The sequence below is a fragment of the Pipistrellus hanaki genome (assembly GCF_964339955.1).
Source record: "Pipistrellus hanaki genome assembly, chromosome: 1".
Lineage (NCBI taxonomy): Eukaryota > Metazoa > Chordata > Mammalia > Chiroptera > Vespertilionidae > Pipistrellus > Pipistrellus hanaki.
In genome coordinates, this window is record NC_140503.1 from 159,907,087 (window position 1) to 159,925,524 (window position 18,438).

The 18,438-nt window shown below is 37.7% G+C and overlaps 1 protein-coding gene across 5 annotated transcripts in view; it reads left to right on the forward strand.

The window, feature by feature from the left end:
• Positions 1 to 18,438, forward strand: part of WDFY3 (WD repeat and FYVE domain containing 3) — a 260,847-nt gene that overhangs the window by 186,807 nt on the left and 55,602 nt on the right. For all 5 annotated transcript variants that reach the window (XM_084881536.1, XM_084881535.1, XM_084881533.1 and 2 more), the window contains 9 exons: positions 1,158 to 1,337; positions 2,634 to 2,867; positions 7,956 to 8,055; positions 10,462 to 10,622; positions 11,634 to 11,863; positions 12,969 to 13,078; positions 14,489 to 14,671; positions 15,544 to 15,701; positions 17,062 to 17,139. In XM_084881536.1, coding sequence (XP_084737662.1) covers positions 1,158 to 1,337; positions 2,634 to 2,867; positions 7,956 to 8,055; positions 10,462 to 10,622; positions 11,634 to 11,863; positions 12,969 to 13,078; positions 14,489 to 14,671; positions 15,544 to 15,701; positions 17,062 to 17,139 — 1,434 coding nt within the window. The remainder of the gene's footprint in view (positions 1 to 1,157; positions 1,338 to 2,633; positions 2,868 to 7,955; positions 8,056 to 10,461; positions 10,623 to 11,633; positions 11,864 to 12,968; positions 13,079 to 14,488; positions 14,672 to 15,543; positions 15,702 to 17,061; positions 17,140 to 18,438) is intronic.

Here is an 18,438-nt window from a genome sequence, read left to right on the forward strand (position 1 = left end):
CTTGCCACAGAAGCTTGCCATCCCACAATTCAGTTCAGGTCTGTCATTGTCTACCTGGAGAGAGCATTAGGCCCCACAGGGTAAGGACTCAGTCCCACAAGACGACCCCTATTCTTCAGACACCAATCGCAAGTCCAATGTTACCTGCACTTCTGACTTACTGGTTGTAAATTGGAGGCTCCCATGACTTTAGAAAACGTTTTACTGACTAGATCACCAATTTATTACATAAGGCTATGACACAGAAACCACCAGGTGGCAGAAGTGCATAGAGAGGTATGTGGGAAGGGGAAGTGGAGCTCCTGGCCTGTACTCGCCTGGCCCCTCTCCCAACACCTCCTTATGTCTGTTCACCAACCCAAGACCAAAGGGAACGCCATCCTTCTGGGTTTTCATGGAGGCTTTGTTACCTATAGCACGATTGGGTAAATTGGCCATCAGTGACTGAACTTTATCTCCAGCCTCTGTTCCCCAACTGGAAGTTGGGAGAGGGGGAGTGGGAGGGGCCTCTAGGACTGAAACTCAACCCTTTAATCCTGTGATTGGTCCCCTGGCAAGCCTCTATCCTCAGGGCCTTTCCCAAAGTCATCTCATTAACATGAACTTAGCGATGGTTGGAAAGGCCTTAGTATGATTAATAAAAGACACTTTTATGGCTCATCACTTTGGACATTCCAGGGGTTTTAGGAGTTCTGCCAAGAATAAAGACCAAATATATATAATTATAAATCACAGTTTCACATGCTTAATAGTTAAAAGCATTGTTCTTATCATTTTACATTAGAAAGGTGAAGTAACTGAACTTCCCCATCTTTTTTCTCACCTCCCACTAGGGCACTATGGAGAGTGGGGCAGCTTTGTTGGTAATTCAGCCACTGTGGGCACCAGCTGTAGTCATGTCCATAAGGTCGAATAATCAAAGCCACTGACTCATTACTGAGTTGTGAGCACTGATGAAGAACTAGGCATCCTGTCAGTTTCTAGGGGCATTGTTTTTGTTTTAGTTTATTTCTGGATTTGTTCTTTTGTGTGGTTTATGAGAGTTCTGGACTATCAGTATATCCGGTTTTAGAAGAGTAGTGAGTAGTGCATTTCTGTAAAGTACTTTATAGCAGTGTCAGTTTTCCTAATATATTTTTTTCTTATCACTATGACAGCCATGGCAGTCAGAAGAAGAGGGGTCTTGGCTCCGAGAATATCCTGTGACCCTAATGCAGTTCTTCAGATATTTGTATCACAACGTCCCGGACCTGGCCTCCATGTGGATGAGCCCCGACTTCCTGTGTGCACTAGCAGCCACCGTCTTCCCCTTCAACATCCGCCCTTACTCGGAGATGGTAGGAAAGGGGAGGCAGTGACAAACTGGGATTAGTCTGCTCCAATGAGTAGCTGATTTTTTTTTCTGCTGGCAATCTTAAGTTTCTCGCCATGATACAGTTTCATAGCTCTCTCTCTAACCTCTTACATCATTACCTGGTGTCTGGCTCCCCACTCTCCTTCTGTTTTCCCCTAAAATAACTGTGAGCTCAGCTTCCTGTTCTCATTTACCGTATTTTAGTAAGTTCCTTGTTAGTGACTTCCTCTCCAAGTCATCTTGGATCCGTTTCTTATTTTATGGGATTGATAACTGTGTAGTTAACTGTGAAGTGTTCTGTCCAGGCCACACAACTCTAGTCACACCAGAGTCACCTCTACTTTATCTCAGGAGTTAGGCATTCTCTAGATTTAATCTTTACAAATTAATTAGATAGCATTGGTTGTCGCTATTTAAAAAATGAAATATGATTATCCTTTTTATTCAACTTTTCTTATTTCTTTCAACTTTTGTTTTTTATATTTTATACTAAGATTAATAGAAAAATATTAGATTATAAACGTATATAGTATAGATACTTCTTTTGTACTTGAAAACAAACCCAAAAGACAGTTATTCCTCCATAGTACTTCTGACTATTATGATGTTTCTTCTTATTTCCACCTAAGTTCTTCATACTCATTTTTTTTCACACATAAAGGTAAATGCTAATTCTAAAATTGTAGGGATTTTTTTAGGATAGACACAAGCACAGCACATGACCTTCAAACTGTGGTTTACTTACAATTCTAAAAACCTCATTTTTATCAAAAGTTGACCTTTATAATACTTCAGTGTCTTTTCTTTGTCAGCATTTTATACTCTGTTTTCTAGTCCTTTTTTTTTTTCTTTTTCTTTTGGCTTGAAATTGGCACTAGTTTTGTCTTATGTATATATTTGGGTTGTTTTTTGTTTGTTTTTGCTAGGTCTTTATCTGAAACTGGCATTTGACTTCACAGGAGGTATATTTTAAATATGCAAATACAGTTATTCTCATTTTATCTCATTTAAGTGAAATTATACACAGAGATAAAATTCAGCATACAACAGATACATGGTTTAATCTTAGAAAGAGCATGTGCTGAGTAACTGTGACAAACAGTACCTGATTACCACCTTGAAAGGAGGGGCCAGGTAAAGCAAAGTGCAGTAATGCATTGGGTAGCTTAATAGGTAAGAGTTGAAGAAAAATACTGGTGCTACTACAATTTGGTTTTTAGGAAACAAAATAAAATAAAATTGAATGAAACTAGCTTCTCTTTCCACTTGGTTTTGCTAGGTGACAGACCTCGATGATGAAGTTGGGTCTCCAGCGGAAGAATTTAAAGCCTTTGCAGCCGACACGGGGATGAACAGGAGCCAGTCTGAGTACTGCAACGTGGGGGTCAAGACATATCTGACCAACCACCCCGCTAAAAAGTTTGTTTTTGACTTCATGCGGGTTTTAATAATAGATAACCTCTGTCTCACCCCTGCGAGCAAGCAGACACCACTAGTTGATCTTTTGTTGGAGGTAAAGACAAATATATTCACATCTGTTTTTCATTGTTTTTATAATTAGAACGTTAATAACTAAGCACATTTTATGCCAAAAAAACACTCATTTTTCTAATTCTTGGGTTGTATAGGCAAAAATATATCATGGGCTATGGGGATATTTTAGTTCAGATGTACTATGCTATATATCCTATCAATTTACTTCTCTCCTTTTCATTTCTGCAAGCATGTCCCTTTATCACCCTTATACATCCTTTCCCTAGAACAGAAACTGACAAACTTCTTTTAGGGCCACATTGGAAACATTTTAAGCTTTGCAGATTACACAGTCTCTATCACAACTGTTTAAGTATGCCGTTAGAGCTAGAGAGCAGCCCCAGACAGTACATAAACTGTGATTTAACAAAACTTTATCTGCAAAAACAGGCATAGGCTGGATTTGGCCCAATAGCTTTAGTGTATCCGGGTTCTGAAAATAGCACATTTTATTGAAGGTTCAATCAGTGCAGCAGGCTGCTTTTCTCTTTGAGGGACTTCCTACATGCTCTCAGCAGTATGGCAGCTGAAGCTGCGCTTTCTTTGCTCCCTCTAGTGGTTAACACAGTTAACCTTTTACTGGAACCTTAAAACCACAGTAGATGTTTTATCTTATTCATAAAACAGTTTGGTCAGTTAAAAGAAATAAAAATGTAATTTAGGTTCCAGTCATGTTCAGCATTTTAACTAGGACCCCAGTGTTTAATATTGTCAGAAAAATAGTCAAGTTCATCAATAACCCACATGGTAGAATTTAAAAGTATACCTGGTAGAGCTTGTCCTTGGAAACTTTAAAAATAAAAATAGAGATGCCAGTGTCTCAGTGCATCTGGTAAGAATTTAAAGCATTCTGCACAAAATGAAAATAACAGAATAAAGTTCAGAAGAGGTATGTGTAAAAGTGTATATCAGAGCTACGAAATGAAATACATATGAGCTGAGTGTATGGAGCCAGTAATTACAGTTTCAGTCTTAGAGGAACCCTAATAGCCCTTTATTAACTATGCATAAATTATATCATTGTCTTTTTTTAAATAAGTACATGCCCTTGACTGGAATCGAACCCTGGACCTTTCAGTCCCCAGGCCGACGCTCTATCCATTGAGCCAAACCGGTTTCAGCGATATCATTGTCTTTTATTGTGACTTTCTGTAGTGGTTAGTAAGGAAAGTTTGAGACAACGTGTATTAACCTTGAGGTATCCTTCTCGTTGTTGTAAACACTAACTTGCCCCACTGATAAATTGTCTGATTGTTTTTAGGAAGTTGGGTGGTAGTTACATTTCAGGCAGAAGAAGACTGTCAAGATGGATACTACCAGATAGGCTGTAAATTCCTTAAAGCTAGGGACCAACTTTCATGTGTCCTGTTTCTCACAAAATTCACAGTGCCTTGGTATGTTCTTTATAAATTATTGATATTGAACTATAATAACATCCTTAGCAATTCCAAAACAGGAAGCTATGATACCAGATAATAAGAGAGGTACAAATTTGCTTTTAAAAATTAAACTTAATACTTTGAGGAAATTTAAATCTAAAACACTCATATAGAATATATATACAAAAATATTTCGTGAAAATAGTATTCACTTTGAGTCTTCTTATGGTGTAAAAAAAATAAATTACAAGCTTATGATTTCAAAAGTTATGATTATAAAGTCTTTCTCACTGAAGAAATTAAAGAAGAGAACTCTCTTATTCTGTATATACCATTTACCTGCATGAAGGAAGGGTTTTGAATTGACTGATTTTCAGTCTGATACACTTGAGCTAGGCCATCTTCAGTCTTATGATTGTTGAAATTTTGTCATTAGAGTATTTACTTACTTGCTTACTGATATATCTACAAAAAGTATGTGAAATTTTCTTTATTAGTAGTCTATAAAAATAAAAGATTTCTCTAGTTGATTTGTCTTAAGGGTTAGAGCATCTGCCTGCAGACTGAAAGGTCCTGGGTTCAGTTCCAGTCAAGGGCACATGCCTGGGTTGCAGCCTTGATCCCCAATAGGGGCCATGCAGGAGGCAGCATATCAATGATTCTCTCTCATCATTGATGTTTCTATCTCTCTCTCCCTCTTCATTCCTCTCTGAAATCAATTAAAAATAAATAAATTAAAGATTCCCATTCATATACTGGCTTAAGTGTGGTATTGAGGCCAGATACAAGGGAAGCACTGTGGTGTTCTGAAGTGAAAGATATGTGGTTTGAAATCTGACCTGTGTATTATGTAAGTGTTTTCATCACTGAGCTAAATTCATTTTCTGGGGAATATTATATACTGTCTCTTCTACATGATTGTTATAAAAGTTACGTATACATAAATCACCCAGGTCTGTTTGGCTCAGTAGATAGAACATAGGCCTGCAGACTAAAGGGTCCTGGGTTCAATTCCAATCAAGGGCATGTATCTCAATTGTAGGCTCTATCCCTGGTGTGTGCAGGAGGCAACCAATTGATGTGTCTCACACATCAATGTTTCTCTGTTTCTCCCCTTCCCTTCCACTCTCTCTGAAAAATCAATGGGAAAAATTCTCAAATAAATGAAGGAAAGGACGTAGGGAAAGGAAGAAAAGGAAGAGAGAAAGGAAGAAACATAAATCACCCAGTAAAAACTATTTTGAGGTTCAGAATAGGTCACACAGCTATAATCAGCTGTGTGCTGATTATAGCTGTGTGACCTTGGCCAGCTTCAGTTCTCTTCACTCCTTCTGGTTTGTCCATCTTTAAAATGGCATAAAAATTCACCCTGTCTCTGAGGGCTACTGGGAGAATTGAATTAAGATAATACATTTAATATTGATAACACAGAGCCTGGCATATGAGACTTACACACCAGGTGGCCTGAATTAGCTTGTACAAGGTATCAGTGAGTCTTTTCCCAGCTTCCGTTCCTCATCGTCCTCTGCTGTCACCACCTGGCATCTTTAGGAGAGTCAAATGGATTTGCTGCACGTCATATAGCAGAAAGAAAGTGAATGAGAGCCGAAGCCGGTTTGGCTCAATGGTGGAGCGTCGGTCTGCGGACTGAAAGGTCCCAGGTTCGATTCCGGCCAAGGGCATGTACCTTGGTTGCAGGCACATCCCCTGTGGGGGGTGTGCAGGAGGCAGCTGGTCGATGTTACTCTCTCATCGACGTTTCTAGCTCTCTGTCTCTCTCCCTTCCTCTCTGTAAAAAACTAATAAAATATATTTAAAAAAAAAAAAAAAAAAAGAAAGAAAGTGAATGAGAGCAGATCACAAAGTATTTGTGTACAGTTTCCTGAAGGGATGACAAACTAAGAGGGCTGAGTTGGAGTGTGTGTCTGTCAGATACTATAAGCGATTTTCTATAGTCTGAAGAGCTTGCTACTCTTCTCACCCCCACTCATAGGAGTGAAACCCACCCTGTCTGACTGCAGGGCAGGCAATAAACCAAAAGAAAGTGGGGAGGTGGGCAGAGAGGGCACTAGAAAGGAACAGAAGAGAGCAGTCGGGGGGGACACTGCAGTCAGAATGAAAAAGCTCCAAACCCTCTTCTTAAAGGCTTCTGCCCATCCCAGAGACGGCGGAATAGCAAGGAGCCTTCCTCCCAGCCACAGTGCTCTCACCGTGGGAGAGGCATCCCCGGCTGTGTGGCCTGTGCACAGGAGTTTCTTCGAAGTATCCCCAGGCCTCTCAAAGAAGGCTGTGATTCTTTGCAGACTGATGTTGTTGACTGGCTTCACTGTTTTCACAAGAAGACAGATCTGACTGTCAGAGGCGGGAGCAGATCACAGTGCTTACCATGTCTTCCTTCTGCTCTGAACTCATCCTGTTGTCTATTGGGCTAGCCAGGTTCAGAATTGCTCTTGTGCATTTAACTTTCCAAGGGAGATTTTTAGTAGAGGTAGAGAGTATGACACGGCCGGGGAGGTCATGAACATTTTTTTGGAAACAAAAAATAGGTTAGCCCTGGCCAGTTGGTTGGTCATTGAACCAGGCACTGAAGCATTGCTGGTTTGTTTCCTAGTCAGGGCACATGCCTGGGTTGCAGCTCAACCCCAGTAGGGGATGTGCAGGAGGCAGCCGATCTATATTACGCTCTCACATCAATGTTTCTCCCTCTTCCTTCTCTCTTTCAAAATCAAATAAAAAATATTTCAAAAATAATAATAAATGAAGACTTGGATATGTGCTTTTTTTTAAAAAGGAAAAGAAAATATTTGTGACTTGACCGTATGAGTTAACCTTTCTGAACCTCAATTATATCTAAAATGGGGATGATAGTATCTACTTCAAAGAGATATTTTACAGTTTGAGATAAGGTACATAAAACAAAGCACTATGTTTGGTATATAATAATAGTCCAATGAATTATTTAAAAATGAACAAGTGCCTTTGAGACATAATTGTCTCAAAGGCACCTGTTCATTCATAACATTTTAAGTCCTTTAAAAGTTGGGCTGTTATAAATCTCAGCAAGAACATTTGAACTCAGCACTTAGAGCTAGTAACAAGTGTAAATTCTGGTCACTATCACTCATGTAACAACTTCAGTGAGAGGAAAACAGATTAAATGCCCTTTGGTGTTTGAGCCCTCTGAAAATCCTGTAAAATATAAACAAATACTTTAAATCAAGTAAAAATAGACATTGTTGATTGATCAAGCTACTTCTCTATGTTCTATTATATGATCCCTCTATTTTGCAGACTTCAAAATTTTGTCTAGTTAAGAATTGTTAAAACCTACTCATTACTACTTACCCCTTTAGCTGATTATGATCTAGAGTAGATTTATAAGTTTTTATCTGTATCTCAAAATAAAATGCTAGAGCTCTTGTAAGTGAGGTATAAGAATAGATTATCAGACAGTTATTAAATATTTGTGCTGTTTAGGATACTATTTTTGGAGGAATTGATTCATGAGAAGATGTTTCACCTTTGCCTCAATGTTTTAAAATTCTGTGGTCAGAAGTATAAGAATATATGTAATCTCAAGTTATATTATTTACAAGCAAATTATTTGGTACATTTAGTAATATAATTATGGTTGAGCCCTTATCTTTGTTTAGTTGGTTCTGTTTCTAATTCTTCATTTTATTGACTAGGCTTCCCCTGAAAGATCTACAAGAACTCAGCAAAAAGAATTTCAGACTTACATTTTGGATAGCGTGATGGACCATTTGCTTGCAGCTGATGTGTTACTAGGTAATACTGTTTTATTTTCACTTTAAAGGTATCTATAATCACTTTAAAGGTATCTATAATCACTCTTCTCTCTGTATACCCCAAGTATATCTCCTTTTTAAATTCGTCTTTCCTCTTTTCTGTTCATTTCCCCCTCTTGTTGATATCTTCTATAACACAACCCTAATATGCAGAATGACCAGTGGAAGGGAATTATTGGTCGCCATGATGCACACTGACCACCAGGGGGTAGACAGTCAACTCAAGAGCTGCCCCCCTAGTGGGCAGTGCACTCCCACAGGGGGAGCACCACTCTGCCAGAAGCACAGCAGTGGCAGGAGTTTCTCCCGCCTTCGCTAAGGAACAATGAGCCAGGTGGTAAGGAGCAGCAAGCAAGCAGGCAGGCAGTAAGGAATGAGGGGTCCTGGACTGCGAGAGGGATGTCCCAGGGGGAAGTGGGAATCAGGCCTAAGCTGGCAGGCAGACATCCCCAGAGGGGTCCCGGAATGCAAGAGGGCTCAGGCAGGGCTGAGGGACACCCTCCCCCTCCAGTGCACAAATTTCATACACTGGGCCTCTAGTTTTCCTATAATGAAGAAAAGGCCCTCAGCTCTTTGCTTTGAATCTGGGATAAAGATCAGCAGCAGGGAAGTACTTACAGTGGTTGTCCACATTTATGCTCGTGGGGTAGCAGGAAGAGGACAAGGAAAGAGAAAAAAAATACATGAATTACTATATTTTTATGAATATCAATACTTTTACATTAACTTTTTCATTGTAATATTTATAAATGTGGAACTCCATGAATTCTCACCCAGACAATACGCCTGTATAAAACATCTCAGAAATGCATTGCCAGTACTCCAGAAACTCCCCTTCTACTGTGACCCAGATATGATTCAATAAATCATTGTTTCAACTTATAAAACAACAGATTCCTTTTCTCTGCTTTTGAACTCATTATAAATGGAGTCATACAGTATGTATTATTTTTAGTCTAGTTTCTTACATTCAACAGTGTATTTGTGAGATTTATTCAGGTTGGATATAGCAGGAGTTCATTACTATGTAGTACTCTATCAGATGAATATCTAAACGTGTCCATTTGCTGTTGTTGGGCATTTGTCAGTTTTTAGTTTGAGACAATAAAAATAAAGCTACTATAAACATTCTGGTTCATATGGGTCACATATACAGGGAGAGATAAAAGGTTTTCAGTTGTGAGTATGTGAAACAGTTTATTCTTGTATTATTTCTATACAAATAACTGTAAACCTACTTTTTGCTGCATGTACCTTCTATGTACAATATTTATGCATATCTGCTGAGTATATACTATGAGTGGAATTTTCAGGTGATAGGTATGCATATGTTATTCTTTAGGATGGCTTCTAGGACATAAATTCAAGACACATTAAAATGTTTTCTGTATGTCTATCTAGTTACAATAAAAATACAAAATTTGTACATTTACAGTGGAGCTAACATTTATATGTGAAACAGTGATCCAATTTAAAGGTGAAGGAAAAATAATGAGTTAGTATATTTGCTACTTGTATTCCTGGTAATATTATTCATAGAATCCCCCTGTTCTTAAATTACCATAATTTTGCAAAGTAATTTGCCAAGAAATCTTTGGTATTGACTTAACATGCAACTCTCAAAGCATGGTATGAAATCAGACCTTGGTTTTTATCACTTGTGATACTGTCTATGTTGTACTATCGTACTACATCAAGAAACAAAATGAAGAGTTTTGCATGATGGAGTAATTTAGAGTTGGGTGCAAATAATCACAGTCAGCAGAGGCTCTAGAATTTCTAGAAAGGACAGGCTTCGGGGGCACTCCGATGAAGAGCAGCTGGGAGAATTAGTGTTGAAGCAGTATGCACATAGCAGACACTGGGCAGCTTTTATAAGAGAGACGGTGCTTGTGGCAGTCATCAGGGGATGACACTACCCACCCTGGTTATACTTTATTTTTCACAATTCTTCTGACCCTCTCTTCTGCCTATATTGCTTTATCACTATTAAAGATTTACTCCAAAATTGAGAGTTTTGTTTAATGGTTTATTTTTACCCTTTATTAGTTTACAGCTAAAAATCTGTTGACTTTTCTCTGAAACAGAGATCATCTGTCACTGGCTGTTTAAGTTGAAGAACAGTTTGCTTACCACAGACTGTCTTAAGGCAATAAGAGACTTCACAGTCTCAGTCTATTACGTTTTTATCCTCCAGAAGTCGTTTCTTTCAACATTTATCATGATTTCTAGCCATGAACATCATTTTCTTAAAGTGGTGCCTAAGAGCTATTGGTCTTATTTCCATAGATGTGCTCATTTTGCCTTAGCCTGATCTGTGTGAGGATCTGGTCTTATGCTGGTAGATACCAATTTTCTTAGACATCTTTTTCCTGCTGGAATTTAGGGGAAGATGCATCTCTACCTATTACCAGTGGAGGAAGCTACCAGGTATTGGTGAACAATGTGTTTTATTTCACACAACGTGTGGTGGACAAACTTTGGCAAGGCATGTTCAACAAAGAATCTAAACTTCTTATAGATTTTATAATTCAACTAATTGCACAGGTAATCCATTGTCACTATTACTTGTAGAATACATGTTTTCCAATTGAAAAACTTTTCCTAAGTGTGAAAATTGTTAGAAATAAGTGTAACTAATAAGATAATAAATGTTAGCATTTAACATAAACCTCAGCTTATTAAAAGTGAATAAAAAATGTAGGCTTGTAACCCTTTTTCCCCCTTACCCATATCCAGTGCCAGTGTGTCCCTTGTGAGGTTATCTGGTTCTCTCAGGCTGTGAGCTCTCGTCTCCCCACGGGTATTGCTGTTTGCTGCACAGATAGCTAGTTTCCTTTTAATTTAAATAATTTAAGTTAATAAATTTGATACTTTTTTACAGTATGATTCATTGAGTGTAAAGGCTAACAGGGCATGAAGAGTTGATATCAAAAGATTATTCTCTTCTTGTAATTGAATCTTTACAAAGTCCACTGTAGTCTGTGTTCCTTTGAAGATGTTATTTTGGCGTATGTTGGTGGTGCCTTTGCCTAAGTAAAATTTGCCTGGCTTAGCATGAGTGACTATTATTTAACACATTATGTAGAAAGTAGGAAATACTGTTATCATATTTTATTAGCATATGGTGCATGGGCTCTTTCTTGTCATCTAAGAATTGAGAACTAAATTTGTATTTAAAGCAAAGAGAGAAGTTCTCAAGTGAGGAAATATTACTAGAATATTAAAAGTTTTTAACTAAAAATTTTAGATAAATTTTCTTCTTTGTAGTTTGGAGTAGAGACCATTCACCCTAAGCGTTTGTGCAGTAGGAGACTACTCAGATGGCACTTCCTCATGTTCTTGGCAGATGTATTTTTACATAGCACTCATCTCATTCAATTCCATTATGTGTCTCTTGGATTCTGAACCCCATAATAGCAAGAGCTTTATATTTTTTAACTTACCAACCCAGTACTTAGCATGTCATCTGGTACATAATAAATGTAGTAAATGTTCATAATTGAATTATAAAAGCAGATCTTTTATTTTTGCCCATCTTACTTCTCATATCCTTAGTCAAAGAGAAGATCCCAGGGACTGTCCCTGGATGCGGTCTATCACTGCCTCAATAGGACTATCCTGTACCAGTTCTCACGGGCACACAAAACTGTTCCACAGCAAGTAGCTCTCCTTGATTCCCTCCGGGTCCTGACTGTGAACAGGAACTTGATCCTGGGACCTGGGAACCATGACCAGGAATTCATCAGCTGCCTGGCTCACTGCCTTATAAATCTGCATGTTGGAAGGTAACTCCTTTAGGTTCAGTTTGCCCCCTTGAATTTGTCTTGGATGTTATTTCACCAAAACTTTCGGTTTTATTTTTATTGATAGTAATAATTATTTTTCCTTTAATCTCAGTTTTATCTAAAACTTAATGCAAAAGGTAAAAGCCAACTGTTGTTTTTTTTTCAATGACGTGTATTTTTTTAATTTTCTGTATCTTTAAACTTTTCACTAATCACCCTATGTATATAATTTTAAAAAGATTTACTATTTTAAAGTAAATAAAATACACATTGTTGGAAGTTGAGAGGAATAAAAAGAAAGGAATACAGTGAATATATACAATGGTGTAAGGTAAATGGGTGAAATTAGTATTTTTCCATTGATTGCTTTGTCAGATATTTCTATAGTAACGCTGGGTCCAGGCATTGAATTAAAGACTGGGATGTGAGCAAGAAAGACCCTGTCGCAGGGCCTTGGAGCATGCAATGTAGGAGGGAGGACAGGTAACTAAGCAAGACCATTCAGGTGTGCTGAGTGCTAGAAGCAAGGTGCTTTGGAAACATGTACTCGGTGCCACTTATCTGGAAGAAACCTACTAAGTTTCATCTTGAACCTGGTTGAGGAAGAGGTTAACCCTTCAAAGAGGTGGAGGAAGAGAGATGTAGGAAGAACCATCTGTGTAATTGCCCAGAGCGAAAAAAAACATATGACACATTTGGGAAACTGCAAGCACTTCACTGCTGCTGGAGGAAAGAGTGCTGTGATTAAGACTGGAGAGGGGACGAGACATGGGCATTTGAGGAAAATGTTCTCAATGAACTTTTTGTAATTTTTAGGTAAAATGTTCATCAAAAAAGTGTCTTAAATATTAAGATGTTCATCTCAATGCTGTAGTGTGGTGTAATTACATTTATTCAAGTGGATTTGTGAGACCACCCCTTAAAATGGCATTTTTATTATAAACTAGTCATTCTGTTTTGTGCATCTGCTGAGTGTGGTCTGTCAATCGTGGCACTTTGGAATCACGTTAATAGGCCAACATTTACTTGTGTCTGCAGAAAATACTTAGTTATTTTTCAGCTGTAATCATTTCCTTCATATAATTTAAACTGACACATTTTTCAGCAACGTGGATGGATTTGGACTGGAAGCAGAAGCCCGCATGACTACCTGGCACATTATGATCCCCTCTGACATTGAGCCAGATGGTGGATACAGCCAAGATATTAGTGAAGGTGAGTACCTCAGTTTTTTCCCCTTTCCTTCCCACTCATTAATTGACACACCAGATTCCCAGTGGACATACCTGTAAATACACTGATATGCCCACCAACATAAACTGACATGGTAGCTGCACATGTCCTTATGCCAAGATGGGAAAACCATAATCACTGATATTTCTAGACCTTAACATTTTGTAGTAACAATGAGTGTCTCAATGACATTTCAGTTTACAATTACTAGTGCAAATACTAACTTGGCACTTACCATAAAGAGGAGCTGCCTGTTGGTAGAGTTAGGCATACATAGTATCACAATAGAGGCAAATATTGCCTGACATGGATTGTCAGTACTACCATTTTTCTCTTTCTGTTGTCTCTCTATTTTTAATTTAGTTTTCTTGGTTAATCGTGGCACTTTGGAATCACGTTAAGTATTGGTTAAGTATTATGCCTGAAGGGCTTTGGGTGGATTGATTTATTTCCACATTGTTTAGTATAATTAATTAATTAATTAAAAAATTAGATCATTATAGTAGTGTTTGTCTCCAGAGCAATATAGTGTGGTGGTTTTGCATATGATTTTATCCTTTGGAAGTCCAGCACTCACTCAGTCTTTCAGTCATTTAAGCATTAACTTATTCTCTCTTTTCACCAAAAGTTCTTGAACCCCCAGAAACTGAGGGCCCAATGATTGTTTTCACCCACTCCCCTCCTTCCCTCAAGGACCTGACAGTTAAGAACATGGATTCTCAATGCAAGGTTCTCAGACTTGCAACATCCCCATCATTAGGGAACTTGTTAGAAAGCAGATTGTCCTCACTCAGATCTACTGAGTCAGAAACTCTGACCAGCAGTCAGCAGACCTCCAGGTGGCACTTGCTAAGATTGACTGTTCTAGAGCAAGAGTTAGACAAATTATTAATGAATGCAGAGCAATAAGAAATTCAATAGTAAACACTTAAAAATATCTTTCTTTATTTCTTTTGCAAAATATTTGAGAACAACTTAATTTTGGGCTTACCTAAAATATTGAGATCTCAAAATTTTCATGAGGGATATGATTTTTTCTTATTTAGAAGAAGCTAGATAATGAAATATGTATATGATCTCCAATTTTATAAATAAAAATGTAGTTTTTTACATGAACATAAAGTTGTGTGTTGTCTTTTGTGGGGTTTTGTTTTGTTTGTTTGTTTTTGTTTTGTTTTTGTTTTGTTTTATTTTTTTATGTTTTCCAAATAGCCAACCACATTTTTCGTTATCTGAATAATCTTTTTTTACTGATCTGGATAGGATATAAAGCTTTTTTTTTTTTTTTTTTTTTTACCATAAGGACTATAGTTGAAATTCTTAAATGTAATTCATGGAGAAAAATATTAATTTTATGTTGTTTTTTATCTGTTTCTTTTTTTCATTTCCTAGGGCGACAACTTCTCATAAAAGCTGTCAACAGAGTTTGGACTGAATTGATACATAGTAAGAAACAAGCCTTAGAGGAGCTTTTCAAAGTCACTCTCCCTGTGAATGAAAGGGGCCACGTGGACATAGCAGTAGCGAGGCCGCTCATTGAAGAAGCTGGTTTGAAGTGCTGGCAGAATCATTTGGGTAAGAAAGTCTGCAGAGACCCTGTGACCAGGAGATTTACACATGGGTGTTCAATATGAGTGCACTTTAGATACGTAATTAAAACTTTCCCAAAAGGATATTATGACAACAGTAGAAATAAAAATCAATACAGTATAACCAATTCTAGAATAATCATTCTAGATTATGCTGAGATTTGGCTTTTCTTCTCAGATTAAAAAATCTAAGGTGTGTTATACATCAGGATTCTATGAGTTTGGAAAGTAATATATTGCATGTAGCTTTACTATGGTCACCATCATGGCTATGAATCCACAATTCCTTGTCTTTAATTCAGAAGTTCAAAAATCCCTGAAAACCCAAGGTTTTTTCATTAATTTGGTCCCAAAATTCACTTGGTAGCAAATCTAACCTATATTTATCCTTCTTGGAATGAATATACATTTTACACAGAAATATTAATGTGTTAAAATATGGTTTATCACCATAGACCCTATGGTAGTGTTATATAATGAAATTTAGTTTATGTACTGTATTACTTTTTTAAAATTCAGAACATTTTAAATTCCAAAGTATACCCAGCATCAAAGATTTTAGATAGGGAATTGTAATTTGCTATTAACATAGAAACCAATTTCATTAAATTTGCATATTACTGCAGAGCATGAAGTTTCAATGAAAGGTAAATTCGACCAGTGTAATAATTGTCAGGCACCTATCCTTATCCAAGATCACCAATCAAAAAGAGTGCATACCTAAGAGAATATGTCTGTAGTGTAAACCGCTTCTGATAACTATAGAATTGTGGTTTGTCACCATGATGCTCGAGTACTGAAAGTAAGACTGATAAATAGATGGAGAAATTGTGAGATAACCCGAGTTTATTTTCACAGCCCATGAGAAGAAATGCATCAGTCGCGGAGAGGCGTTAGTGCCCACCTCTCAGTCCAAGCTGTCCCGCGTGAGCAGCGGCTTCGGTCTCTCCAAGTTAACAGGATCAAGAAGGAATCGGAAGGAGAGCGGTCTCAGTAAACACAGCCTTTCTACCCAGGTACACTGTTTGGTTTAATTCATGATATGATTAGAAATTTCTATTTCAGGGTTTAATTGTGGAGGCTTATATCACACACTTAACATGTACACGCACATGTCTTGAAATGGAACTTTTCCACATTTTTGTTTTAAAAGAGAGATAGAAATAACTCTAGCCCTGGCCGGTTTGGCTCAGTGGATAGAGCATTGGCCTGTGGACTTGGGTCCCGGGTTCGATTCCGTTCATGGGCACATGCCTGGGTTGTGGGTTCAAACTTCAGTGGGGGATGTGTAGGAGGCAGCAAATCAATGATTCTCTCTCATCTTTGATGTTTCTATCTCTCTCCTCTCCTTTCCTCTTTGAAATCAATAAAAATATATGCAATAAAAAATAAACACATAGCAATCATTTGTTAAAAATAAAAGAAATAACTAGATTGCGGTAATGTCTCTTGTTTTAGTATGATAGACTTGCATTATGAGTGCTGTGTGTTTACATCCATTTCATAACTGGACATAAGATGAGATTCAGATATTGATATGTGATCAAACTATGGATGATTTTTATAAACTTTTGATAATTTTGTTACTGATATTTTAAAGTAATAGATCAAAATGGCTTTTTAAAATAAATCATATATATATATGTGTGTATATATATATATATATATACGCATATATATATATGCCTGTGACTTGTTTTTTTAAAAACTCATCTATTTCCAGTATTAATTTCTTCCTCATCATATTTTTTCTGTCATCCCCCAGTCTCAGTGGGAATGGATCTGAGAGGAACTGTGTGTATTTATCATTCCAAGTGGCAGCTGGGGTTCCAAGGAAGCGCAGTCTGAGAAGCAGTTTCGTGTGTGTGATGTTGATTAGGGTTCCCTTGAGGTTTACCTATGAAAGAAGGAAGCAGGATTGGTCACAGGAAAATGCCAGGCTATAGTGCAGGTCCTGTGACATACTCAGCCACCCTAAGTAGACCTTCAGGGGCCAAAATAGCCTATCGGAGTTGACCGGTTCTGAGCGGAAATGTCTGACCCCCAGATCAATCAGTCATTGGGTATGGGGTGCACAGACGGCTCTCTGCAGCTGAAGTGATCCCTGAAGGTAGCAACAGCATTCCCAGAAGCTCAGCAGCAAGCCTTCCCTGATGGGGCATTGGGGTGGGGCAGGGAAGGAGTTTTTTTGTGTTCAGCACACATTCCTCCATTAATTTCATCACATAAGTCATCTTTCAGAGTTTGTTGAGCCTATGTGTAGTGATTACTTTAACTGAATTTTAACTAATTGTTCAGCATAAATTTCAAGGCTAGTTAACTCATTTTTTCCAGGAAATACATGAAATATTAAACTTCTTTTTCTGTCTACATCAGGAGATTTCTCAGTGGATGTTTACACATATTGCTGTTGTTCGTGACTTAGTAGACACACAATATAAGGAACATCAGGAGGTAAGAGTCCATAATCACAGTCTTGGTATGTTTTGCATTTCTGTAGTGACCTTTGTTGTCTCTTATGATGGCCTTCATTTTGAAGTCTGTTTTGTCGGATATGAGTATTGCTACTCCAGCTTTTTTTTCTTTTTCCATCACTTCACTCATCCTGTGTGTGTCTCTTATAGGCAGCCTATAGTTGGGTCATGTTTTTGTATCCAGTCAGCTACCTTATGCCTTTTGATTAGAGCATTTAATCTATTTACATTTAGGGTTAGTATTATAGGTATTTATTTCTATTTTAATTCTGTAGCCTATGTTTCTCCCTGTTTCTTCTCATTATAGCAGTCCCTTTCGCATTTTGTGTAATGCTGGCTTGATGGTGAGGAACTTCTTTAGCCTTTTTTTTTTTTTTTTTCCAGGAAACTCTTTATTTGACCGTCTATTTTTAATGATAGCCTTGCTGGATATAGTAATCTTGGTTTCAGATCCTTGCTTTCCATTACCTTGAGTACTTCATGCCATTTCCTTCTGGCCTGTATGGTTTCCAATGAGAAATCACTTGTCATCCTTATGGGAACTGCTTTGTAGGTAACAGTTTGTTGCCTTTAAGATTCTCTCTTTGTCTTTAATTTTTGGCATTTTAATTATGATGTATCTGGGCGTGGGCCTGTTTGGGTTCTTCTTGCTTGGGGTTCTCTGTGCCTCTTGAACTTGTGCGAGTTTTTCTTTCAGCAGGTTAGGGAAGTTTTCTGCCATTATTTCTTCAGTTGTATTCTCTATCCCATTCTTCCTTTATGACTCTCTGGCACACCTGTTATTCTAATACTGTTACATTTCATGTTGTCCCACAGCTCCCTTAAGCTGTCCTTCTGTTTTTTAATTGTTTTCCCCCCCACCCCCCCATTTCTGGTTCTCTGATTTTTTTCAGTCCTGTCTTTAAATACACTGATTCAATCCTCAGCTTCCCCTAATAGGCTATGTATTCCTTCCAATGTGTTCTTTATTTGTGCTATGTCATTCTTTATTTCTGTTTTCATAGTTATTATATCTTTTCTCATGTTATTGAGCACATTACTCTGAACTCTGTTTCAGATAAATTTCTTATCTCTGCTTCATTTATTTCTTCTTCTGGAGAATTCTCTTGTTCTTTGGAGTTTTTTCTTTGTCTCCTCTTTTTGGCTGCCTCTTTGTAACTATTAGTTAATCCTCCACACCTTTCAGTCTCTAATGCAGGACAGTGTCAAATACTATTTCTGACTAATTAGGTCAGGCAAAGACTCAAAGCCCTCCAGAGACTGCCTCTGCCTACAGACT